General features: G+C 42.8%; 1 protein-coding gene across 1 annotated transcript in view; it reads left to right on the top strand.

The window, feature by feature from the left end:
- The first annotated feature begins 1,242 nt into the window (after window positions 1-1,242).
- The window catches only part of CFTR (CF transmembrane conductance regulator), a 208,500-nt gene continuing 182,207 nt past the window's right edge, over window positions 1,243-27,535 (top strand). Inside the window, 1 exon segment of the mRNA XM_040343760.1 lies at window positions 1,243-1,609. Coding sequence (XP_040199694.1) covers window positions 1,557-1,609 — 53 coding nt within the window. The 5' untranslated portion in view covers window positions 1,243-1,556.

Raw genomic sequence — 27,535 nt, 5'->3', positions numbered from 1 at the left:
TTCGAGTGCGTGTAAGTGTGGTGGTTTTTGTGGGAGGGGGGTGGGCGTACTAAGCGCAAGCTTACCTCGCATAGCACACCCACCGGGAGCCGGGCTGAGACCACCAAACTCAATTCACATGTAGCTGAGACCGGGATCCGAACCTCTAGCTGCAGAGGTGAATGGCTTGTCAGCGCAGTGCCAATCGCGTCGAGCCACCGCAGCTCCCTTGCACAGGTGATTTGATCAGTTTTACTGCCTTAGTAATTACCACAGCCATTTTATCTGAGAGAAATCCTGAAAACATGACCTGTTGGGGCGCCTTGAGGACTGGAGTTGAAAAACACTGGTCTTAGAGCCAGTTCACATAGGGGCGACCTGTCAGGCGATACACAAGCCGCCTGACAAGTCGCGGTCCGCTCTATTCAATGGAATCGTTCTAATAGCAGCGACGCAAGTCGCTTTGACTTAGAAAAAGGTTCCTGTACGACTTTGGAGTTGACTCTGGGCGACTTGCATTGACTTCAATACAGAAGTAATTTTGCAAGTCGCCTCTCAAGTCATCTTCAGATCCTCTTGCCGAGTCGCCCCCAAAGTTGTGCCGCCTGTGTGTGAACCGGCTCTAAGTGCTTCATCTGTAAGGCCCCGTACACACGTGCGAGAAACTCGATGGGCAAAACACATTGTTTTGCTCGTCGAGTTCCTTGTGAAGCCGCTGAGGATCTCGGCGAGCCAACTTTTCCCATTGACTAACGAGGAAATAGAGAACATGTTCTCTTTTTGGCCCGACGAGATCCTCGTCGGTTTCCTCGGCGAAAAGTGTACACACGACCGGTTTTCTCGGCAGACTACGTCTCCCATCGAGTTTCTGGCTGAATTCTGCCGAGAAACTCGGTCGTGTGTACAGGGCCTAAGAGAACTTGTTATGTTGAAAAAACAACAGACTTACTGATAGGATCACCAGATGAAAAGAAGGAAAGAAAGACTAAAAAAGAAAACGAATGCAGCCACCACATCTAAGAATGTTGCAATATAATACATGTTTGCTTTTGGGTTTAATACAACTTTAATACACACTCTAAGTTTAAACAATAACGCTTGCCAAAGCAAACAAGTCCATTTCACTTGAAACACATCTCATCCAAGCTGGGTCAACAGACATCAACTACAATCAACCTAAACATGCCCTGGGTCAGCACTTCCTATTAAATATGAAATCTAGAGCTATCCTGACCTAATCAGGTATGGTTCCCCTCAATAATCTGATCATCACAATCACCACAAGGTCCATCAACTTCCACAATATGCGTGGGTAATGCAATATGATTATAACTGTTTGCAACACACCCCTGATGTGTTACCTAAACAGAGGAAGAGGGAGTGGAGGAGAAAAAAAAGTAGGAGAAGAGAAGGAAGAAGATATGAAAGACTGGGCTGTCTGCCTCTGCTTACCTCCTGTCAAACCTGGGCAGAGTCAAGGAGGCTGTGACATCAGCAGGCAGGGAGAATAAGGTGGGAGAGCAAAGACAAGAGTGGACAGAGCCTGTGCCTGCTGCATCCATAGCACAAGGGTCACCATGCAGAGGTCCCCATTAGAGAAAGCCAACATCTTCTCCAAGCTCTTCTTCAGGTAGGTGACTTTCTATGTGTGTGACAGTCTAGCCAGTGCTGCATTCCGATACATAGAGGCAGGGCACATCAGAACCCACAGCAAGCAGCCAGCCTGCAATCAGCAATATAAACTTTATTCTGTGGATTATGAGCAGGGGACAAAAGGTATTTGGCAGGAAACTTTTCTTCCTGTGCAGAGCTATGAGCTCCTTATGCTGCACCTGTAAGCTGAATAATAATCCACCTGTAAAGATCACTTCTACTCATAGAACCCTCTCCTGATCTCTACACTACAACGACCTTTATTTTATGTCTCTGATCTGTGTACAGGACTGTGTGCTTATACATTGCTATTGTCGGCTTTCTGTGCAGGAGTGCTGCGATCTTCTCACCTGTCAAATCCAAGGAGCAGCCACAGTTTTCATGTTCTGCATTAAGATAGGATATTAATAATGATGAAAGAATCAGAAGGTGATGTGTAAAGTCAGGTGCTGGTGTAACACAGCATACACTATACAATCTGATTGTACCATCTCTGTCCCATTTCATAGCCCACTCCTTTCCCTATCTCACCCTTTTTCAACCAGGGTGCCTCGAGGTTTCTTCAGGAGTGCCTTGGCAAAATGCCTAAAAATTACCCAAAAATTGTATACAAGCCAGCAGGTGGATCAAGCTTGCCTTTTAGTTATATAAGAAAAAAAAAATCTGTCTCTTTTTTCATTAAATTGTTGTGTGCTAATTTTTTTCTATTTAATACATTTTTAAATCAATCACAGTATCCTTTGTTTGATCCTCTTGGGAGAACTTTCTTCCCCCTATTTTTTTTATATGCGATTTTAGGGTCGCTAGGACTGTATCTTTTGGCTATCCATTGAGATGAAAAATTGATACATTTTTGTATCTATAGTCTAAGGCCCCGTACACACGTCCGAGAAACTCGACGGGCAAAACACATCGTTTTGCTCGTCGAGTTCCTTGTGAAGCCGCGAGGATCTCGGCGAGCCAAGTTTCCCCATTGACTAACGAGGAAATAGAGAACATGTTCTCTATTTGGCTCGACGAGTTCCTCGTCAGTTTCCTCGGCCAAAAGTGTACACACGACCGGGTTTCTCGGCAGAATACGGCTCCCATTGAGTTTCTGGCTGAATTCTGCCGAGAGTACGTGTCGTGTGTACGGGACCTAATCCAATAGTATCTAACAGTGATCCAGGCATTCAATATATTTTTTCATATGTTCTTTTAGTTACATAAAGCCACAGGTTTTCATTGTGCACCATTACGACCTTCTAGATACCTGCGTCCTAACAACCAATGATCCTCCCCTGCCCCTCTCTGTCTGCGCTGGGGTTACATTAGGTGAGTGATGGAGAAAAACTGAGGGAGAAGAGAAACATTGGAATACTAGTCAGTAGCAGTGTGTAAAAGTGTATAGGATTTGGAGGAATGAATCACCTCTAAAGTTCGGTGTTCTATGTTGATGTATTATTGTAAAACTATTAGAATCGTTTTTTACCTTTTAGAATGGGGTGCCACAAGACTGTTCATAATTTTAGAGGGTGCCTTGAGATTGTCCATAATTTTGAAGGGTGCCTTGAGATTGTCCATAATTTTAGAGGGTGCTTTCAGATTGTCTATAATTTTAGAGGGTGCCTTGAGATTGTCCATAATTTTAGAGGGTGCTTTCAGATTGTCTATAATTTTAGAGGGTGCCTTGAGATTGTCCATAATTTTAAAGGGTGCCTTGAGATTGTCCATAATTTTAGAGGGTGCCTTGAGATTGTCCATAATTTTAGAGGGTACTTTGAGATTGTCTATAATTTTAGAGGGTGCTTTGAGATTGTCTATAATTTTAGAGGGTGCATTGAGATTGTCCATAATTTTAGAGGGTGCCTTGAATTTTTCCATCATTTTAGAGGGTGCTTTGAGATTGTCCATAATTTTAGAGGGTGCCTTGAGATTGTCCATCATTTTAGAGGGTGCCTTGAATTTTTCCATCATTTTAGAGGGTGCCTTGAGATTGTCCATCATTTTTAAGGGTGCCGTGAGATTGTCCATAATTTTAGAGGGTGCATTGAATTGTTCCATCATTTTAGAGGGTGCCTTGAATTGTTCCATCATTTTAGAGGGTGCCTTGAGATTGTCCATCATTTTAGAGGGTGCCTTGAGATTGTCCATAATTTTAGAGGGTGCCTTGAGATTGTCCATAATTTTAGAGGGTGCCTTGAATTTTTCCATCATTTTAGAGGGTGCCTTGAATTGTTCCATCATTTTAGAGGGTGCCTTGAGATTGTCCATAATTTTGAAGGGTTCCTTGAGATTGTCCATAATTTAAGAGGGTGCCTTGACATTATCCATAATTTTGAAGGGTACCTTGACTGAAAAAACTTTGAGAAACACTGCCTTATCTCACCAATCATCCAGTTTGAATTGTGTGCTGTGTTTTTTTTAAAGAGATTACCTTACTTTGGTTTCATTTAGAAGCATGGTTGAAAGATGGCAAAAATGCATGGTTGAGCTGTGTTTTTGCTGCCCACCAACTGCCCCCCCCCCCCCCCTTAAATGCAGTAGGCAACAGAAGAGAGTATTTATATACAGAGGTCACATTCGCACCTGCGGCAAAGTTTACCTGACATGTAGCAATCGGCGTGCGGCAAACCCTCTGAACGCTACACATTTAAGCAAATGGCTGCGGCATGCTTATGGCATGTTTTTCAGCAAAATGGAGTTAAAACAGGAGGTGAGGAGACATCACCTTGCATCCTTACTGCCTGCCAGTAGATTCTGTAGTGTGATCTGAATGTGGATTGGACTTTAGAGGAAAAGGAGATTTAGACAAACATCTAAATCTACCCTCAACCTAGGTTCACATTGATGCGATTTAGCATGCGATTTGCCGGCAATGGTACCGTCTTAATCGGTGCGACGGCGCATTTGCTAGTAGTTTCTGCACTACTTTTGGTGACTTCGGGGTGCGGGGACCGAGTCCTACATTTGGTGTCTATGAATGCCAAATGATGGACTCAGGAGCACGCCCGCAAGGTATCCCCTCCAGGAGAGCGCTTCTCCCGGGGATCATACGATGCGGGGAGGATCCACAAGAGCCACTGAGGGACCTCAGAAGTCGAAGATCGGGGCCACTCTGTGCAAAACGAGCTGCACAGTGGAGGCAAGTATGAAATGTTTGTTTGTAAAGCTTAATTATTATTTTTTTAACTATCACTTTAAAGCGGAGTTCCACCAAAAAATGAAACTTCCGCTTTAAGCGCTGGTGACCCCATGACATGCCACATTTGGCATGTCATTTTTTTGGGGGGGGGGAATACCCTGTTTTTAGAGGCACCTAGCTCCCACTTCCTCCCCTGGTGCTGTGGCACAGGAAGGAAATTTACCTCTCCCCCTCCCTCCCTGCAATCTTCTGGGACACGTCACAGGTCCCAGAAGATTGCCCGGTCATTCACATCGCGCAGCGCGGTTCACGCATGCGCAGTTTGGCACCCGGCTGGGGATTCACACAGTTAGAATGCAGGCGCTGCAGAGAGGAGGGGGAGAGGAGCGAGGCTTCCTGCACCCACATCGCTGGACCATGGGACCGATGAGTTCTTGATTATTAAAAGTCAGCAGCTACACTTTTTGTAGCTGCTGACTTTTAAATTGGTGGAACTTCAATTTAAAGTGACATCTGGTTTAAATTGTTTTTTTATTTTATGTAAATATGTATCCTTAAGGCTTCATTCACACTTGTATGACTCCAAAGTTGCACCAACTTTGAAGTGCGGCTTTGGTGCAACTTTGGATACGACTTTGACCAGTTATAATGGACAACTGTTGCACAACTGTTTCATTGTATAACATTCAGATATGACTTTCATACAACTTTTGAGGGTTAACATTGAAGTCTATGGCCTTCAAGTAGCATAAATGTCAGGCCAAAGCAGCGCATGAACTACTTTGAAGTTGCTGCAATTTTAAGTCGCACATATATGAATGGTTATCATTGGAAAACATGGGGAGCGACTTGTCATGTGACTTTAATCTACAAAGTTGCACAAGTGTGAATGGAGCCTAAAGCTGAACTCTGGGCAATTTCTTTTTTTCCCGAGAAGTGCAGGCAGTTAACTGCTTGTTTTATTCTAGGGGAGAGGACAGTAGAGATATACTTACCTGATCCACTGATGTTCCTCGCACAAGCCCAATCCAGCACCCCTGCGCTCCAGCAATCTTGAAAATGGACTGTTTCTGACATCACCATGCTCAATGCATGCTCCATAGGCAGGAACAGTCCATCGCTGGACTGCGGAGAAGCGCGGTTTTACAAAGATTTGGCGGATCAGATGAGTACAAACGTTGTGCTCTCCCCTAGAAAAAACAAGCAGTTGACCAATGCAGTCTGGGCGCAGCCCGACTGCATGGGTTAAAAAAAAATTGCCCGGAATTGCCCTATACGATTGTTTGCTGATTTGATTAATTTGATCGTATAATACAATTGAAGCATGTATGGCTTGTGCAAACGTTTATGTTCAAGCTTTAGAGCTTTGTTTCCTTGGCTGGGCAAGGGTAGGAGAGAAGTTCTAAAGGAGAGAAGTATTTCAGGTGCAAAAATGTGCATGTTGTGCATTTAAAGGCCCCCCTAATAAAGTCTATGGGGCTAAAAATGTCTGATTGCGCTTAAAGCCCAACTGGCCGTAGTTGGACTCCTTCTCCTTCCTGCAACAACGGGTTCTCCTGGCGGGGGTGGGGGGGACACAGTGATAATTGCTAGCAGCTATAACAGCTACAAGCAAGAATCACATGTAAAATCCGACAGGCTGGTTGATCAATCAAACGGCCTGGGTACATTCAGCCTTCCCATACATGCTTCGAATCTCGCCCAGTTCCCTCTCAACCGGCCGAGATTCGAACTGTCTATGGAAGGCTTTAGTCCAGATGCTCAGGTGTGAATAGAGGGCTCAAGGAGATTGTACAATCAGATTGTATAGTGTGTAACCAGCCTACAAACAGCTTGGTTGGGAATAGCTTTCACCATGCTACAGGGCATTTATGTAGGTATGTGTATGGGTATTATGTAGGTATGTGTGTCATGATGAAGTGACACTTTTTGCTTTCGCTATCCTTGAAGTTTATTATCATAACACAGTTGTATTTATCAATATCATGCTATTGTTTCTTCTGCCCGGAATCTGGTGTAATAACGCCAACTTGTTGTTACTATATTAGGGCTTTACATCATAGTAAGAGGAAGCAATAATTTCCTGCTTTTTATTGGTCATTTCATTACCCTGCACTTGTCCAGAAGTCTATGAAGCTGCCAAATCAGCTTTGACAGGTGCACAACCATACCTGTTGACTCAATCAGAAATGTTGTGAGCCATTAACTTCCTATGCTTTCTGCCCTTGACTCTTAGGGCCCATTCAGATAGGCACTCTGGTCCTAAGGCCCCGTTCACACTGGCGTTAGAAACAGGCATGTTTTTGACACTCCTGAATGCCTAGCAAAGCAGCCTACAATGGATAATATGGACAGCGAACTGAGCTGTTCACATATGAAAAACACGTAGCCTTTGTGTAGCTTTGCATCACTGTGTGGCAGAAACATACAGCCCATACAGCCGCTGCTTCCCATTAATAAACTTGTGCTGCATGCATAGGTGTGCGCATCCTATTGCATTAGGGGGTGCACCCCATAACTCAAACACGCATTCCTTTCTCTGCAGCCTCAGCTGCACAGGGCAGTGAATGAATGAAAAGTGCTCTGTGCTGAGTGGTTTTCTGTTTATTTACAAACTGAAGCATAGTAAACACAGTAAACTTACTATGATTCAGTTAAGAATGGACACAGGAGCCAGCGTGATTATATAGAGAAGGAAGGGGGCAATAAATTACATATTTACCAGCCCCTTCCCCTGCTCTCAATCCTGAAACTTCCCCAGCAGCAGCCAGGGGGAGAGGAGAGTAGGGAAACCAGCAGGACGGCGGGGGGGGGGGGGGGGGGGCGAAGAGGGGATGGAGCCTGGGCAGTAGGGGGAATCAGCACTGCACATTGTGATTAGGGTATTAGGGTGTGTGGATGCCTGTGCACGCCTATGGCTGCAAGCACATAGCTCCAGCCACATAAACAAGGCCACAGTACCCGTGTTAATGAGACCTTATGAGTAACATTATTCCCAGCTAGCTATGTGGACAACAGAATGCCCCCCCCCCCCCCCCCCAGCATGTTATAGAGATGAGGAGATGGGAAGGGTTCTAACACGCTTTCTTGTTCAAGGGTAACAAGACAACTCCTCCATATATACAATATAGTGAGCATTGTCACCCTAGCAAGGATAGCAAGTGTATTACTGACAGGTTTACTAGGTGCAAATAGAGGAAAAAGCCTAAAAACAAAAAATATAATGTAGCCACCACATCTAAGGACTGATATGCTGCCACTGTATACATTTTTTCTTGGGTTTAGATATACTTTAACCTCCCTGGCGGTATGATTATTTCAGAAAAAAGGTGCTGAAAGCGGTACAATTATTTGCAAGGAAATTTGGCGTTTTATACTGTAGGCCTGTAATTTTTAGGAATAACTCACATAAATCTGACCAAACAAGAGTCTAGTAGGCATCCCGGGTATGAATTTTTTTTAAAAACAAAATTATAAATTACAATATAATAAATGGTTATAAATAATTCTAACAAATATTAATATAATTATAATACAAATTATTCAATAATGTAATCAACTCAAAATCACTGAAATTTGCTCAGTTGCAGAATTGTCGCTGTCATTACTTTTATTTTTTTATGACGAATTTCCCCACAAATCGCTATCGCACAATTCTGCAAGTCATTATAATTTATTATCACTGTTTTCTAGCTGCTCTAAAACCACTTTTGACATAAAAATACACTTTTGGTTGCTATGGACAATATACAGTTTGCAGGCAGAAAGAACAGTTTTTATTATATAAAAGAACATGTAGGGCACTGGACAGCTCACTAGGGACAAGGGGGGTGTGTATTTTTTACATACAGTACTGTAATCTATAATATTACAGTATACTGTATGTAATGTGTTTGTTTACCTTTTTGAATTTGGCGTCGTTCTCCGCCACTGTGCGTCGTAACGTCGCATGGAAAGGAGATCGGTGGCACAGGAGGACGCTGTGTGAATCGAGCGAGGTCCCGCTCGCTCACACAGCGCGGTGGCATCGCTGGATCCAGGGACAAGGTAAGTAAACACTGCCTGTGGATTCAGCGAGGCGAGCCCGAGTGACTCGGGGTTACCGATCGCAGCACAAAAATGTAACCCCGAGTCAGACTCGGGAATATCGCCAGGGGGTTAAAGCAGTTGTAAACCATTGGACGTTTTTTTTCCCCCCTTACCTGCAAGGTAAAGGCATAATGTGCTAGTATGCATCATCACCCGTCTTGCTTCCAGATTCGTGGATACCGACTCTGTGACTGGCCGGATCCACGATGATGTCACTCCTGCGCGCTGGAGCGGCTGATCACGACACAGGGCTTAGTTCCTTCAAAACGCATGCGCCAGTGATTTCACTGGTTGAATATACAGTAAATATCTCCTAAATGGCGCACGTTTAGGAGATATTTACACTACCTATAGGTAAGCCTTATTCCTCTTTAAGGTAGCCTTTTCTGACATTTGCCCATCATTTGACACTATTCTTCTCCTTTTACAAATTACTTGTTTTGTTAGTTTCTCATGGAAAATAAAAAAGAAAAATCTATCAGTGATTATGGTATGTGATAATTTCCCTTTTTATTGGTTTTAATATTTCACAGTGAGTCTTGGCTTTCATGGATTTATCAGAAGTTGAGATTTTTCTCATAGGAAGCAAACAAATCAGAATAAATAAAATGAAAATGGTTTAGTTGTAGAGGCAACAGGTTTACTTTGCTTTATTTCACTTGATTTCTTTTTGTTCCTCTTTTTTGTTGCTGGTTGCTATTGTAGTATCTCCACTGCAGCAATAACTTTTTATTATCTGTCAAAGATAAAGATAGCTGGCTGTTGCAGATACTACTTCTTTAAAAGAACACATAGTAAAATGCAGGATGACTAAACTGGGAAAAATACTCAATCTATCTTCATCAGATCTTATATTAAAGGGGAGTTCCAGCCTTTTTATGTTTATTAAAAGACAGCAGCTACAAAAAGTGTAGCTGCTGACTTTTAATAAACAGACACTTACCTTCTCCACTGTCCAGCGATGCGGCCGCCAAGGCTTTTTTTCAGGGGGAACTTGGGGGAACTCAGTTCCACCACCTCTGGCTCAGACCCTTTGGTGCCCGCTCACCACAATCACTTGTAAACACAGAATTCTGGTTTCTGTGTTTACAAGTGACAGCTCTGCACTCTGTATGTAACCCCCTGAACTCTGCACTCTGTATGTAATGCAATCCTGGTATTTAATGCCCCTTTAAGACCCTTCTACTGTTTGTGAAATCTGAACGGGGTCGTGGTTGAGTTCCTGCACCTATTTTCTGAGAAAAAAAGCTCTGGGGCCGCCCAGAGGGTCACTCCTCTCCCCCCCTCTTCGCCGGCGCCTCCATTCACACTGTGGGCACCCATTTCGGCTTCACGGCCGGGCACTCACTGCGCATGCACGAGTCGCGCTGCACTCTAGGAGTGGACAGGCGATCTCCTGGGACCTGTCACAAGTCCCAGGAGATCGCCTAGAGGGAGGGGCCGCCTAGGGCAAGAGGAGGAGGCGCCTAGGCGGCCCGTAGGTGGAAGTAGGAAGTGGGACAGGAAGTCCTACTCCTACCGAAGCCCCCACTCCCCCCCCCCCAAAAAAAATTACATGCCAAATGTGGCATGTAAGGGGGTAAGAAGTGCTTATAGCGGAAGTTACACTTTTTCGTGGAACTCCGCTTTAAGGATACATTTATTAACACATAAGTAATCAAGGGCAGCAGTCGGCGAGAATCTTACCTGCAATTCTAACTGCTGTCTGCACACTGTGTGCAACCAGCAGCAGCTGTCTGCCGTGGCTGTCAGTTGTACTCTGTGCAAATCAATGTCTGGTGCTGATGCTGTTTACATGTAATGGCTCATCTAAACGGTTAAAGTTATTGTAAAGTCTTGTTTTATTTAAATAATAAATTAATAATAATATTATACTTACCTGCTCTGTGTAGTAGTTTTACACAGAGCAGCCCGGATCCTCCTGTTCTCGTGTCCCTCTTCGCTGCTCCTGGCTCCTTTTCAGTGCCCCCACAGCAAACAGCTTGATATTGGGGCACCTGAGCCATGCTGCAGCTCCGTGTGTCCATTCAGTCACGGAGCTGTTGTTCGGCCCCACCCTCTCTCTCTGCTGATTGGCTAATTGACTTTGATTGACAGCTGATTTGCCAATGGTGCCGCTGCTGTGTCTCCGATAATCAGGAGGAGAGTCTCAGACGGACGAGGGACTGAGTTAAGTAATAGGGGGGCTAAGAGAGGCTGCTACACACAAAAGGTATTTTATCTTAATGCATAGAATGCATTAAATAAAAAAAATTCTGCCTTTACAACTCCTTTAAATTTGACTAGAGCCTTCAACTGTGCTTTCAAGGTTGGTGTTTCCGCTGAGTTTCTGGCCACACATAAGCTGGCTGCAGCTAATCAGCCAGTTTATATTAGACCATGGCACAGCATGTTGTTGTGTCACCGCATCTAAACACAGCAAAATATGTGCCCCTGCCCACCTGTGTATGCGTAGCTTTAAAGTGCTTGTAAACCCTTTACAACCACTTTTCACTACAGGTAAGCCTATGATAAGGCTCAAGCCTCGTACACAAGACCGAGAAACTCGACGGGCGAAACACATCGTTTTGCTCGTCGAGTTCCTTGTTAGGCTGTCGAGGATCTCGGCGAGCCAAATTTCTCCATTGCCGTCGAGGAAAAAGAAGACATGCTTTCTTTTTGGCTCGACGAGATCCTCGACAGTTTCCTCGTCGAAAAGTGTACACACGACTGGTTTCCTTGGCAAAAAAAAAAACAGCAAGTTTCTTGCTGGTTTTTGCTGAGAAACTCGGTCGTGTGTACGAGGCCTTAACTGTAGCTACCGTGGATATCTCCAAAACCTGTACGGTTTAGGAACTATCCCCTGCTGACGTCATCGGCACATACGCACTGAAGCAACGGCTCATACGCGTCGTTGCTTCAGCTGACATGTCATTATCGGCGGCTCCCGCACACATGCGTGGGAGTGACGTTATCGCAAGTCTGGCCAATTACAGCATCAAAGCCCGCCATACCCAAAATAACTCCAGGAGACATGTCGTCGGGCAGAGCAGTGTGTCGGGACTGCTGCGGGGGCTTCGAACTAAGGTGAGAATTTTTAATAATGAGCAAGTATGCTATTTTTTTTTGGCATGTGCGCCCACAATAGCCAGTGCACGAACCAACGTACCAGTACGTCGATTTGTGCAGCGGAACCAACTTGCCGCAGTATAACTGTGGCAGCTGGCTGGCAACTGGTTAACTGAAAAAAACTGAAGTTAGAAACTAATTCGCTACCATGCACAGCTGCACCAGATTTTTCACTCTCAAGTTTTAGTAAATCAACCCCATTGAGTGGTGAGACATCTACCTAGCTTCAAACTCACTAGGACCTACCACAGTGTTTCTTGTAAAACTGACTGATAAATAAATGGAGCAGATGCATGGTCCACCATTCTGAGGAATGGTATAGATTAATGCTCACGGCATAAATATTTGTATTTGTGAATGGTAATGAGATCATCCAGTGGTCAGAATCACTCATAAGTCCATGGCCAAGGAAGCCCTACATGGCCTAAGCTATGTCTAGTTTTAAAGGGGTTGTAAAGGTTAAAAAAAAATCCCCTAAATAGCTTCCTTTACCTTAGTGCAGTCCTCCTTCACTTACCTCATCCTTCGATTTTGCTTTTAAATGTCCTTATTTCTTCTGAGAAATCCTCACTTCCTGTTCTTCTGTCTGTAACTCCACACAGTAATGGGAGGCTTTCTCCCTGGTGTGGAGAAAACCTCTTGAGGGGGGAGGGAAGCGTCTCAGCCAATCAGGTTCACCGATTCTGGTTACCGGTAACCTGATTGGCTGAAGCGTCATCGAGGGCGGGGGAAGATATCGAGAGACGTGGAAGGAGAATGGCTGACCCCCAGAAAGGTAAGTCCCGGGCGGGGGAAGGGGCATTTTACAGGGCACAGTGGCGACAATGGGCACAGCGGCGACAATGGGCACAGTGGCATCAATGGGCACAGTGGCATCAATGGGCACAGTGGCGACAATTAAAGGGCACAGTGGCATCAATTAGCACAGTGGCAACAATTAAAGGGCACAGTGGCGACAATTGGCACAGTGGTGACAGTTGATGGGTACAGTGGCTTTGTTTGATGGCATGGCACAGTGGCTGCGTTTGATGGCATGGCACAGTGGTGACAATTGATGGCACAGTGGCTGTGTTTGATGGCATGGCACAGTGGTGACAATTGATGGCACAGTGGCTGTGTTTGATGGCATGGCACAGTGATGATAATTGATGGCACAGTGGCTGCGTTTGATGGCATGGCACAGTGGTGACAATTGATGGCACAGTGGCTGTGTTTGATGGCATGGCACAGTGGCTGCGTTTGATGGCATGGCACAGTGGTGACAATTGATGGCACAGTGGCTGCGTTTGATGGCATGGCACAGTGGTGACAATTGATGGCACAGTGGCTCCATTTGATGGCCTGGCACAGTGGCTGCATTTGATGGCATGGCACAGTGGTGACAATTGATGGCACAGTGACTGCATTTGATGGGCCCAGTGGCTGCATTTGATGGGCACAGTGAGGCTACAATTGTTTTTTTTTTTTTGCGCCCCCCCAAAAATTTTGAGCACCAGCCGCCACTGCCATTAAAGTAGAATTCCAGCTAGAGCCTAACAACTAGACTAACTAACCTGTGTAAAAATGATGTACTATATACATCCACACATTTTCATCCTACTCTGGTCTGGTCACCTGACCCCCTGTGTCAGCCATGGCGGCTAAAGGGGAATGGAGAGCACACCGGACAACAGCTGTGAAAGACGGGAGCGATAACATCACCCGTAGGCTTCCAGTGTGCAGACATTGTCGACACTCCATCCTCTCCCCTGCAGCTGCTGCTGACTGACACCAGGAAGCCAGATCACATGACCAGATGGGAGCGGGATGAAAATAGGTAAGTACGGACATTTTTTTTTTAAAACAGGTTAGTTAGTAAAGGTGTTGGGAGGCATTTTAAGACTAGTTAGGCTTTAGCTGGAATTCTACTTTAACAGATAAAGGCAATATATGGCTGTTTTGTGGGGGTGTAAAAAAAATATTCTGCAATAACAATACTTCTGCCTGAATGTGCACTAAATAATGTAACCCTATCATGGGCAAGAGAAACTCTATTATTTGTAACTTTCTCCACAAAAAAATTATGTTTTGTGTTAAATGGGTTGTAAAGGTTTGTTTTTTTTATTTTCTAAATAGGTTCCTTTAAGCTAGTGCATTGTTGGTTCACTTACCTTTTCCTTCAATTTCCCTTCTAAAATGTGTTTTTCTTTGTCTGAATGTCTCTCTTCCTGTTTCTCCTCAGTAAGCTTGCCCCCCTCATCCGAGCTGTTCTGGCTGGGGGTTAGTCAGCCAGAACAGGTTACTGAGGAGGAACAGGAAGTGAGAAATTCAGACAAAGAAAACAAAGAAAAAAAACATTTAGAAGGGAAATCAAAGGAAAAGGTAAGTGAACCAACAATGCACTAGCTTAAAGAAACCTATTTAGAAAATAAAAAACAAAGCTTTACAACCCCTTTAACCCCCCTGGCGGTATTCCCGAGTCTGACTCGGGGTTACATTTCTGTGCTGCGATCTGTAACCCAGAGTCAGACTCGGGCTCACCTCGCTGAATCCACAGGCTTGGTTTACTTACCTTGTCCCTGGATCCAGCGATGCCACCGCGCCTTGTGAATCGAGCGGGTGCTCGCTCGATTCACACAGTGCCTCTGTGTGCCGCTGATCTCCGTTCCCTGCGACGTTACCAACGCACGGGGGCGGAGAACGGCGTCAAATTCAAAACGTTAAACAAACACATTACATACAGTATACTGTAATCTTATAGATTACAGTACTGTATGTAAAAAATACACACCCCCTTGTCCCTAGTGGTCTGCCCAGTGCCCTACATGTACTTTTATATAATAAAAACTGTTCTTTCTGCCTGCAAACTGTAGATTGTCCATAGCAACCAAAAGTGTCCCTTTATGTCAAAAATGGTTTTAGAGCAGCTAGAAAACAGCGATAATAAATTATAATCACTTGCAGAATTGTGCGATAGCGATTTGTGGGGAAATTCGTCATCAAAAAAATAAAAGTAATGACAACGACAATTCTGCAACTGAGCAAATTTCAGTGATTTTGAGTTGATTACATTATTGAATAATTTTTATTATAATTATATTATTACTTGTTATAATTATTTATTATATTATAATTTATAATTTTGTTTTTAAAAAAAATTCATACCCGGGATGCCTACTAGACTCTTGTTTGGTCAGATTTAAGTGAGTTATTCCTAAAAATTACAGGCCTACAGTATAAAACGCCAAATTTCCTTGCAAATAATTGTACCGCTTTCAGCACATAAAATCTGAAATAATCATACCGCCAGGGAGGTTAACTTCACAGGCTTCTTTAACTTCAGGCACCATAAGTACTTGCAAAGAACTAAAGAAGACTTATTAAGAGATATACTTCATATGAATCAATACAGCATGTGTCAGCATTACCACATAACATATTTTGGGTTTATTAGCACACGTGTTAACAGCTAATGTATCAAGAAGAAATACACTGCATGTCATCAAAAGGAATCGCGGCTAAGTAGTGAAACCTAGTTGTAGGAGTAGTGAGGTTGGTGCCCAAAACATAGATAACACTCATTACGGGAACACAGAATTCTGAATTGTATCAATAAAGGAATGTCCGACTATCTATTTACCAACTGACTTGGAATAGAGAACAGAACAGGTTGTTTCTGAGAGGAGTGGTATTTGCTATGGTCCAGCAAAGCAGGGAAAAAACTAAAAAAAGGAAGAAGATAGATGAGAATATGTGACAGCAAATTATAATTAAAGTTAGAAAACTTTAGGTTTGGTAACAAGCTTAGAGTATCAGGGACCTGACTCATATGTTAATAACCATGAGCTTGAATTACTTGCGATTGGGCCATACGGTTCACATTAGTGATTTCACAACTGTTTGTAGCAGAGACGTTTCCAGTCATTGTTCTAAGCAATGTACAGATGACTGTTGTGTAATAAAATTCACTGGGATATAATTGTACAGAGGTATGGCTTACTTTCATCACAAAGTCTATAAAAAGAAGCAAAAGACGTTAATACAGAATTAATCCTGTCAGCACCAGGTATTATAATCAGAGCTGCACCAGTAAAAGGTCCATATAGGTCACTATCTAAAGCAGGGGTCTCCAAACTTTCTAAACAAAGGGCCAGATTACTGTTTTTCACATATTAGGGGGCCAGACGGGAGTAGAACATGTCATGGTGTCAGTGGAAGTAAACAGTGTCCCTATGGTGCCCCATCATTATTGTCAGTGGGAGGAATAGTGCCCTGTCATTGGTGTCAGTGGGAGGAATAGTGTCCCATCATTGGTATCAGTGGGTGAAATAGTGCCCCATCATTGGTGTCAGTGGGAGGAATAGTGCCCCATCATTGGTATCAGTGGGAGGAATAGTGCCCCATCATTGGTATCAGTGGGAGGAAAAGTGCCCCATCATTGGTATCAGTGGAAGGAATAGTGCCCTATCATTGGTGTCAGTGGAAGGAATAGTGCCCTATCATTGGTGTCAGTGGGAGGAATAGTGCTCCATCATTGGTATCAGTGGAAGGAATAGTGCCCTATCATTGGTGTCAGTGGAAGGAATAGTGCCCTATCTTTATTGTCAGTGGGAGGAATTAGTGCCATGTTGTCCCCCCACTGTTGCTGTGGGGGGACTAATGCCCTAAAGGCCAGATAAAAGCAAGTAAAGGGCAGCATTCGGCCCCCGGGTCGCAGTTTGGAATACTGCTGATCTACAGTAAACACATTTTGAGGAGACAGTATACTATGTTTTATTTGTTCTAATGTTTCTTTTTATTAGCTGGATTCAGGTATCTTGCCACAACTTTAAGGCGGCGTAGCGTATCGTATTTACGCTACGCCGCCTTAAGTCAGAGAGGCAAGTACTGTATTCACAAAGTACTTGCCTCCTAACTTACGGCGGTGTAGCGTAAATGGGGCCGGCGTAAGCGCGCCTAAGTCAAATTAGGCTGAGGGGGCGTGTTTTATGTCAATGGGGGGTGACCTGACGTGATTGACGTTTTTTACAAACGGCGCATGCGCCGTCCGTGTACATATCCCAGTGTGCATTGCACCAAAGTACCGCGCAATGACGTATTGGTTTCGACGTGAACGTAAATTACGTCCAGCCCTATTCACGGACGACTTACGCAAATGACGTAAAATTTTCAAATTTCGACGCAGGAACAATGGCCATACTTAACATTGACTAGTCCAGCTATTTGATGGAATAACTTTACGCCTGAAAATGTCTTATGTAAACGGCGTATCTTTTTTTTTTTTTTTAGATTATAATTCTTTTTTTATTTTAAAACAAATCAGTACAACACATATATATATAAAAAAAAAAAATACATAACAGAACATTATTACAAAACAACAGTCACAGTCCATCGTATTATTATACATCCCCTTTAACCTTGTTGTCAAAATCAAACATATATCTCCTTCTTACGTATCTCTCCCCTTCCCAAACATCCCTGAGAGAGAAAGAAGAAGAAAAAACAACAACCCACCCTACTTCCCTCTCCTCCGACCCTTCTCCATATTCCTGTGGTTTCTCATTAAATCCCACATATACCCAATCCAAGTTCCCGGGCTCCTTCTATACCATTCAGCCTTATCCCCCTTAACCTTCCCCCTGTGGTCCATATAGGACTTCCAGGGAGTCCAAGTTCTTAAATATTTTTCCCTTTTATATTGTGTTGTCAGGACTAACTCTTCTAATTTGCTTATTTCCCTAATTTTACATATCCACATCTCCGCTGTTGGTGGAACTGGTGACTTCCACCTCTTCGTTATACAGGCCTTAGCGGCATCTAATAGATGGCATATAATCATTTCCCTATAGGCTTTTTCTGGTATTTGGTTTAAATGCAGAAGATAGAATTCTGGATCTTCCGGAATCTCATAATCTGAGCAAAACTGTAAAGCACTTTTAATCTCTGCCCAAAAACTCCTTAGCATTGGGCACTCCCAGAATATATGTAGCATCGTTCCTTTGCTTCCCTGGCACCTCCAGCATTTATCTGATACCTCTGCAAACATTTTGCTTAACTTTTCTGGTGTCCTATACCATCTTGTGAAGATCTTATAGTTTGTCTCTTGTATTCTCACACATATTGATGTTTCGTGTGTTCGCCTGTATATGCATTGTCGCTGTTCCGAACTGAAGTACTTCTCCAATTCCCTTTCCCATTCCTGAACGCACCTCAGAGGGCAACCTCCTGATTGTACTAATAACTCATAGCTTATTGAAAGACTATGTAGTAATGTTCCTTGTTCGTTACATATTTTCTCGAATTTCATGAGTGGTCTTTCAAAGCTCTCTGGATTTGGCAAAGTGTTCAGGAAGTGAACTATCTGAAGTGCATTCCAGAATTTCAAACGGAATACATTTCCTATTTCCATCAGTTCCGCTATGGTTACCCATCTTCCCATGTGGATATACCTTGCTACTTGTGTACACTCTCTTTTTCTCAACTGCCGGAATGCTCCGTCTTCGTATCACGATGGGAAGAGGGGGTTACCTATCACTGGGTATAGTGGGGAGGTCCTGGGCTCGATGCCCATCATAGGTAATGCTGCTGCACAGATCCTCACCGTGTTACCCACTATTGGATTTTTATTCATTTCTTTAGGGAGTGAGGCAAACCACCACGGTGCTCTTTCTAGAGGTGTTTTGAATTGCGCCTGTTCGATTTGTACCCATAGCTTCGTATCTGAATGCCTATTCCAGTCTATTAGCCTGTTCAGGTGTGTTGCGTAATAATATTTCCTTATATCATGGGACTCCCATTCCCCCCTGCCGCTTAGTGCTCGTTAGTTGTTTCCTGGGGGTTCTTATGTGCCCATATGACCTTTAAGATCACTCTCTGACACTGTTTAAAATACTTTGATGGAATATGTATTGGTAATGTTTGTAATAAATACAAGATTTTCAGGAGTATGTTCATCTTAATAATATTGCAGCGTCCTAGCCAGCTATGAAAACCCTGGTTCCACTTATCCAATAAGATCTTTACTTTCTGTAAGAGGGGTGGGAAGTTCAGCTCAAAGATCTTCTCCACCTTCCCTGCTAATTGTATACCAAGGTATGTCAGAGCATTGTCAGTCCATTTAAACTTAAATTTTTGTTTTAGATAGTCTATCGCTATATGTGGGACGTTTACCCCCATCGCTTCCGACGTATCTTTACTGCGGCGGGCGCACGTACGTTCGTGAATAGGCGTATCTAGTAATTTACATATTCTACGCCAAATTCAACGGAAGCGCAGGCTGTCGTATCTTAGCTTGGTTTAAGTGTATCTCAGTTTGAGAATACACTTAAACTTAGGACGGCGCAGATTCTGAGTTAGGTCGGCGTATCTACTGATACGCCGGCCTAACTCTCTCTGAATCCAGCTATATGTGTTTAAAAGTTTGAACGATTACATTTCAGCAAATGTGGAATATTATTTACTACAAATATCAGTAACAGGGGCATAAAAATGTGGGCAGTGTATGGGCCAGAAATCTGGGTGTTAGGGCCGGTTCACATTGTTGCGAATTCTCTTGCGAATTTGATCCGTTGCGATTGCTCAAATTCGCAAGTCATTTTACTAACATAGTTTTCCATGGGTGCCGTTCACATCAATGTGTTGCGAATCTAAGCTGCGTTAAAAAAGGGTCCTGTGCGAGTTTGATCCATGTGCGATGCAAATTCAGCTCTATAGACTGGCATTCCCTGAAATCGCGGTAAAATCGCGTGATTTTGAAGTCGCAGTAGTGTGAACCGGCCCTAAAGTAGAAGTTTTATTGTGTCGGTCATCGTTTGGTAGATTTTTCTCATTTCTTGTCCTGTAACCACAATCACCAAGACAATAACCGAGGGAAGGTCTTAAGCCTCGTACACACGACCGAGGAACTCGACGGGCGAAACACATCTTTTCCTCGTCAAATTCCTTGTTAGGCTGTCGAGGAACTCGACAAGCCAATTTTCTCCATTCCCGTCGAGGAAATAGAGAACTTGCTCTCTTTTTGGCTCGTCGAGTTTCTCGACAGTTACCTCGACGAAAATGTACACACGACCGGTTTCCTCGGCAAAAAAATATCTCCCAGCAAGTTTTTTGCTGGTTTTTGCCGAGAAACTCGGTCGTGTGTACGAGGCCTATGGGGCACAGACAGCAACAAAAACCTGACAGAGGTTCTTTCCACTATATGAAAAACATGTTTTAGCTGGTATGCCTGTGGCATCACACAATCAACTATAATAGCATTCGGTCAGATTTTTAAACTTTTAAAAAAAAACAGTGTTAAATCCTAAAACAACAATGTAATATATTTCAGCTTAACGGCTATTTAAATGTCGTGGCTGCATTAATTTTTTTTTGTTTTTTTAACTTTTTTTTTTTCACCTGGTAATCCAGGCAGTAAATTTGCTGTTTTTTAACTTGCTTTAACAGATCAAACTCTCTCAAGTTTTTGATGCATTTTTTGCAAGTTTTTTTATGCATTTTGCATTCTTTATGCCTTTTTATTGCCCAATTTGATGTTGGGTGGATTAAAAAAAGCAAAATGTAAATTGTAAATTTTAAGCTTATGTTTCATCACATTTACAACAGGTATCTTTTTTAATCCGCTGAATTCCTAGACTATGAATTCATATCACCTTCTCTTAATCATAGAAATTAAAATAAGTATTGCTGAATGGCTGCATTCCACTTTACTATATTAGTCCAATTAATGACCTTAAAGTCACTCCAGTTACTGGGGATAATTTCACAAAGTCATGTACAAATTGCTACAATGTGACAGGAACAAACTGCCACATGAAGGAAACACATAGGCCCCTTTCACACTTGTGCGACCTGAAAGTCGCAATTTTTGATGCAATTTTGTTGCGACTTTAAGCACTGCCTGTGTAAAAATGAGGTCTAGGGACCTCAAATCGCATCAAAGTCGGACCAAAGTAGTGCAGGCACTACTTTGAAGTCGCTGAGACTTGAAGTCGCACAGATATGAATAGTACTCTTTGGAAAACATGGGGAATGACTTGTCATATGACTTTGCAGTCCCAAGTCACAGGACAAGTCGCACAAGTGTAAAAGGGGCCCACGCGAACACTTCTCTTGCTACACAAGTTCTAAAATGGAACTGACATTAAAAAATAAACATATTGAACCAGGTGAAAGCTTGCACTGTTGGCTAAAGTAACTAAAATGTAACAAACAGACCTGTATTATGTATTGTGTATTATGTTGAAATTGTGCCCTGATGCACTTGTCAGTTTGATCTCAGCATTTGGTTATTGGCCAAAAGCTCAGCACATCCTAAATTCCTACCAGGTAGGAAGTCACATGGGATCATGTTCTGATCACTACTGCAATGTGATTTTGACATGGTTTGCAGTGAAATTATGTAGTGCGACTTTGGTTGCATTTTGGATGTGGTTTGTTTATTCTATGGGGACAAATCGCACTGTAAATCACACCAAAGTAGCACAGGGCCCTTTTCCAAATCACATTGCAGCTGTGCTGCATTGATGTAAGCAGGCACCATTGGAAGCAATGTTATTTCCACTGTCATGCGATTCAGTGTGACCCAGGTCACAGCTGAAATTGCATTAGTGTAAACTAAGCCTTAAAGAGAGATTTCAGTATTTTTTTTTTTATTAAAGTCAGTAGTTACAAAACTGTACAAATATACTGACATGTACCAGTCCTTGGATCCATCGCTATCCTCACCTGGGCCAGTTCTTTGCCAATTTTTGGATCCCTGGCGCCACCATCTTGAGTGTAGGAATCCAGTCATGACTTCCCGATGCTTCACAGCCAGCTCCGCACTACACATGCATGAGACGTACTGCTCTTTGTAAATGAACCTGCAGTCTCCTGGGACAGGGGCCGAACTTCTGCTTGCCTTGCCTAGGCGAGTTGAAAGAGCTGCCAGAAATAGGTACCCACTCCCTAATTTTTTTTTACAATACAGGCAGAAAAAGGGGGGGGGGAGATGGGACTGCAGGACGGACAATCAATAAAACTTCCTTTCAAAAGTGAAGTTCTACTTTAAGGGCTAGTTTACACTTGCTTCAAAAAATCTCTTCGGACAGGCTTTTTTAAAGCTCCCTGAACGCCAGTCAAAGCTCCTGTCACTAAATAAAATGGTTAGCTTACAGTCCTGTTTACACCCTGCTTTTGCTTGGTGCTCCGATGAGGCTTTGGTGGAGATTCAATGAGGCTTTGGTGGAGATTCAATGAGGCTTTGGTGGAGCTTCGATGAGGCTTTGGTGGAGCTTCGATGAGGCTTGGGTGGGGCTTCGATGAGGCTTTGGTGGAGCTTCGATGAGGCTTCGATGAGACTTGGGTGGGGCTTCGCTGAGGCTTTGGTGGAGCTTTGATGAGGCTTTGGTGGAGCTTCAATGAGGCTTCCATGAGGTTTTGGTGAAGCTTTGATGGGGCTTTGATGAGCCTTTGGTGGGGCTTCTGTGAGGCTTAGGTGAGGCTTCGTGGGGCTTTGATGAGGCTTCGGTGGGGCTTCAGTGGGGCATCAAGCGAGCTTTGCCATAGACTTCTATGGAGGCTTTGAAGATGCTTTGAACCACCACTCAAGCTACATGGGGTATCATTTTTGAAGTGAAATGAATAAAAGATAGCGCTAATATCAACTAGTGCAAGGTGAATACAGTAAGTGTCAATAATAGTAATCAACAGTGAATAATGTTAGCATAGGAAACAACAACACTTATGAAAAACTTTCTATCTAATTGGATATATCAGTGAGTCCATAATGGGTGAAATGGAATAAACCCATATGCAGACCTGCAGTCAATCAGCTGGCGTCTCCTTCTCACTGCTTCAGATAGATAGAACCGACCTTCCCAAAGATCCAGCCAGAAAGCTCCACAATATGTAGGGAAGAGAAAAAAGAGAGAGGACAAGCCTCCTAGTGCAAAAATGTATAGCAAGGAGGGGGGACAGGGACTACACCTAAGGTGTGTGCACTCACAAAACCACCGATTAACACAGGCTCGGAATCAAGTTGCCGCTCAGTGTGATGGTCTCCTCACTCGGATCGATGTCCCGTCACATAGGCTCCTCCCCCACGCGTTACGTCACTTGGCATGTGACTTAGTCATTGAAGTGATGCCAAAGCAAAAGCAAGGTGTAAACAGGACTGTAAGCTAACCATTTCTATTTAGTGACGGGGCTTTAACCAGCGTTCAGAGAGCTTTAATAAAGCCTGTCCGAAGCCTTGTTTTGAAGCAAGTGTAAACTAGCCGTTAATGTGTGTTGAAGCCGAAGCAAGTGTAAATGAGCCATAACTGTCCCGAGTGCTTAGATTACCGATATTTTGATACCAAATCTGATGACAATTTGTCCTAAAGCAAAAGTATTAGTCCCATCATTAATTTTTTTAGAAATATTTGTAAAATAAATCACAGTTATGTCAATTATCATATTAATATGTTTTAATATAATGTAATTATATAAACCATAAATAAATCATATTTAAACCGAGTACACACTAGTCATTTATTTTCATTCAACCCAGCAGGGCTGAATGAAAAAAAAACTGATGGCCAAGGAGGAGCCTCTGTACTAACTATCTAATGTTAGTACATCAATCTCCCCTGCTGTTCTATTGTGTTCTGACAGAGGGATGCCCCCTACAATCCAATAACACTCTGGTCAGCGCTCTCAGCCTTTTTCGGTCATGCCCCTTCGACAGATACCGGCAGAGCGTCTGAGTTCTGTCAGACCAACTCCAGCACACACGGGACGAATGTCGGCCAGTTCCTATTGAACCAGGCGATCCCGCCGACATTGGGCCTGTGTGTACTAGGCTTTGCTCATTACATACACAGACTATGCTTCCTGCTTTGCAGTACTACACAATAGTTGTGCTATTACTGTTCCTTTCCACTATGTAAATCATCTGATTGATTAATGGAAAACAATGAATTCCCTCAGTGACTGATAGCTCAGCAGTTGTCAAGCATTTAGGCTGAGTCATTTTAGTAGCTAATCAGCCATTCCTTTAGTCACTGATCTACAAATCTATATATGTAATACAATGAAGAATCATGAGATCAGGCATGTAGAAATGTGAGAGTAGATTTTAGGTCTATATATGTAACACTGGCTATAGACTATCAGGTGTAAACAAAGGTCAAATACTGCAGTATAAATCCCTTTCATGCCTAAGCCTATTTATGACATTTGGTGTTTACAAGTTAAAATCCGTATTTTTTGCTAGAAAATTACTTAGAACCCCCAAACATTATATATATATTTTTTAGTAGAGAATCTAGAGAATAAAATGGCGATTGTTGCAATATTTTATGTCACACGGTATTTGTGCAGCGGTGTTTCAAACGCAACTTTTTGGGAAGAATTGACTTTCATGAATTAAAAAAAAATGAAAAAGTAAAGTTAGCCCAATTTTTTTGTATAATGTGAAAGATGATGTAAATAGATACGAAGCATGTCACGCTTTATAATTGCACGCACGGTACCTAAAAATCTCCATAGGCAATGCTTTAACCTTTTTTTGCGGTTACCAGGTTAGAGTTACAGAGGAGGTCTAGTACTAGAATTATTGCTCTCACTCTGACGATCGCGGCGATACCTCACATGTGTGATTTGAACACCGTTTTCATATGCAGGTGTGACTTCCGTATGGGTTTTCTTTGTTGCGCAAGCTCGCGGGGAGGGGGGCGCTTTAAAAAAATATTTTTTCTTATTTATTTTTATTTTTTTTATAATATTAAAAAAATTTTTTTTTACATTTTGATCACTTTATTGCTGTCACAAGGAATGTAAACATCCCTTGTGACAGTAATAGGTGGTGACAGGTACTCTTTATGGAGGGATCAGGGGTCTAAAAGACCCCCAATCCCTCCTTTGCACTTCAAAGTATTCAGATCGCCGAAAACGACAATTCTGAACACTGTGTACTTTTTTAAATCTGGCGCCATTGGCAGCCGAGAAACCCGGAAGTGACGTCATGACGTCGCTTCCGTGTTTACATTGCGGAGACTGAATCAAAGCCATTTATGGCTTAGTCTCAGTCTGCGCCTGGACACTGGAGGCGCCGGATCGAGGATCGGGTCTCCCGGTGGGACGGGAGGCCCGGTCAGAGCAGCGAGAGGCGGTGGGAAGGGGGGGATGCAGGCATAATCCCGGTATAACCCCCTAAAGCCGAGGACGCATATATGCGTACACTCGGCGTGAAAGGGTTAAGGCCATGGCAATAAAAATATACCCATATTAAAGGAGAATGCTACAGACGTTTTTGTATGACTATACTATGTTGATGGCTATTTTAGTTATATGATTAGACTGATTATTGCATAATCAAAATAATAGCTGTGGTCACAAGATAACTCCATGGTTTCTGGAGGCAATCCTAATACTGTGCTCTGCATTCACAAAAGCAGATTGCATGCAGTGTTTAGGTGTTTTCCCAAATACCGCATGCGATCCTGAAAATTTTACATTCACATAAAGCATAAAGCAAAAATGCCTGGTAAATACCACATAAAACAGGCATTAAAGAATTTTACAAAAGGAAAATAAATAAATAAATAAATGCATGCGGTAAATAAGTACAGTAAAACCTTGGTTTGAGAGTAACTTGGTTTGAGAGCGTTTTGCAAGACAAGCAAAATAGTTTAATACATTTTGACTTGATATAAGAGTAGCGCCATGTCACAACTGAGTATAAAAGAAAAGAGGCGCCTCTAAGTGTAGCAATATGGTTACATTTAATGAAGGTACAACATTTAGCAACATTTTGCTACACTTGCTATACTCCTCTCTTCTCTTTAATATTCTGGAGCTCCTGCTGGATTTTACTTCTAATCCCCTTGTGATGGCTTCCATTTGCGGATGGACATTTTATGGTTACACAACCTGGTCACAATGTTATAATCTTTTTATATGGGCTATAAACGAAAGGACCTATGATTAAATGGTTGTGGAACGAATCATTTGAGTTTCCATTATTTCTTATGGGGAAATTTGCTTTGATATACAAGTGCTTTGGATTACAAGCATGTTTCTGGAACTAATTATGCTCACAATCCAAGGTTTTACTGTAGTTGTCCCGGGAAAAGTTGTTTAACCACTTCAGCCCCGGAAGATTTTGCTGCTCGATGACCAGGCCATTTTTTGCGATACGACACTGCGTCGCTTTAACTGACAATTGCACGGTCGTGTGACGCTGTACCCAAACAAAATTGACATCCTTTTTTCCCACAAATAGAGTTTTTTTTTCTTTGGTGGTATCTGATCATCTGTGTGCTTTTTATTTTTTGAGCTATAAACAAAAAAGAGCGACAGTTTTGAAAAAAACACAATATTTTGTACTTTTTGCTATAATAAATATCCCCATTTTTTTCACAGTTTAGGCCTATATGTATTCTTCTGCATATTTTTGGTAATACAAATTGCAATAAATGTTTATTGATTGGTTTGCGCAAAAGTAGGGGATAGATTTATGGCATTTTTATTATTATTATTATTTTTTTACTAGTAATGGCGGCAATCTGCGATTTTTATTGGGACTGCGACATTATGGCGGACACATCGGACACCTTTTACACATTTTTGAGGCGATTAACAATTATATAGCGATCAGTGCTATAAAAATGCACTGATTACTGTATAAATGTCACTGGCAAGGAAAGGGGTTAACACTAGGGGGCGATCAAGGGGTTAACTGTGTTCCCATATTGTGTGTTCTAATGGTGGGGGGAGGGGACTGACTATGGGAGATGACAGATCATGATTCTTAGCTATTAGGAACTCACGATCTGCATCTCCTCTCCTCACAGAACAGGGATGTGTGTGTTTTCTTTTTCTCGCCTCGCCGTGTTGTACGTCACCGCGTTCTTAACGCTCGAAAGTTCAGAGGACTTTTGTGTGACCGTGTGTATGCAAGCTAACTTTTTTCCGATGGAAATTCCGCTTGTGTGTACAGGGCATAAGACTCCTGCCATCTGCTGCCTCCTGACGCTAAATAAACTGTGACCTCACTGGCCAGCCCTGCCCACTTGTGACGTTGCCAACCGGTTGGTGCATACTAGATCAGTATTTAGAGCCTTCACCAGAAAAGGAGATTTTTTTTGTGCGTGATGCGGTAGTCGCATCTGTTCCCGCACCCGCAACCACACGCATATATGTGAACCTAGCCTTAAAATGAAAATAAATGCAGGCACGGCATCTAATGGTGTGGCAACCAGAAAATTCACCAAAAATGCATTTTAAAAAAGCATACACAATGTGGTACGCACACCACATTTTTAGGCGCAACAGTACAAAAGATCTCTTACCTGCTTGGGTCTTTTTTGAGTTAACATGTAGGTATTTCACATACTGTATAGTACTTCTGTAGTATTTGTGAAGGGATTCGCTTACTTTAGCAAAACAAGCACACAACCTGACAACAATATGAGGCTGAAGTTGTCATTGTTTAGTCCTAGTGAAAATTGGCTTCTATTGAGTGTTCGTGTTTCAGAAAATGCAGTTATGCAGAAACGTGCTTGCCATTACAGCAGCCAGTTGGCAGGTATCTATATTTATTTCTATCAGCTGATCTTTTCTTTTAGCAAAGGAGTC

The sequence above is a fragment of the Rana temporaria genome, chromosome 3 (genome assembly GCF_905171775.1).
Source record: "Rana temporaria chromosome 3, aRanTem1.1, whole genome shotgun sequence".
Lineage (NCBI taxonomy): Eukaryota > Metazoa > Chordata > Amphibia > Anura > Ranidae > Rana > Rana temporaria.
The sequence above is the reverse complement of the archived record's forward strand: the minus strand, read 5'-3'. Positions and strand labels throughout refer to the sequence as shown.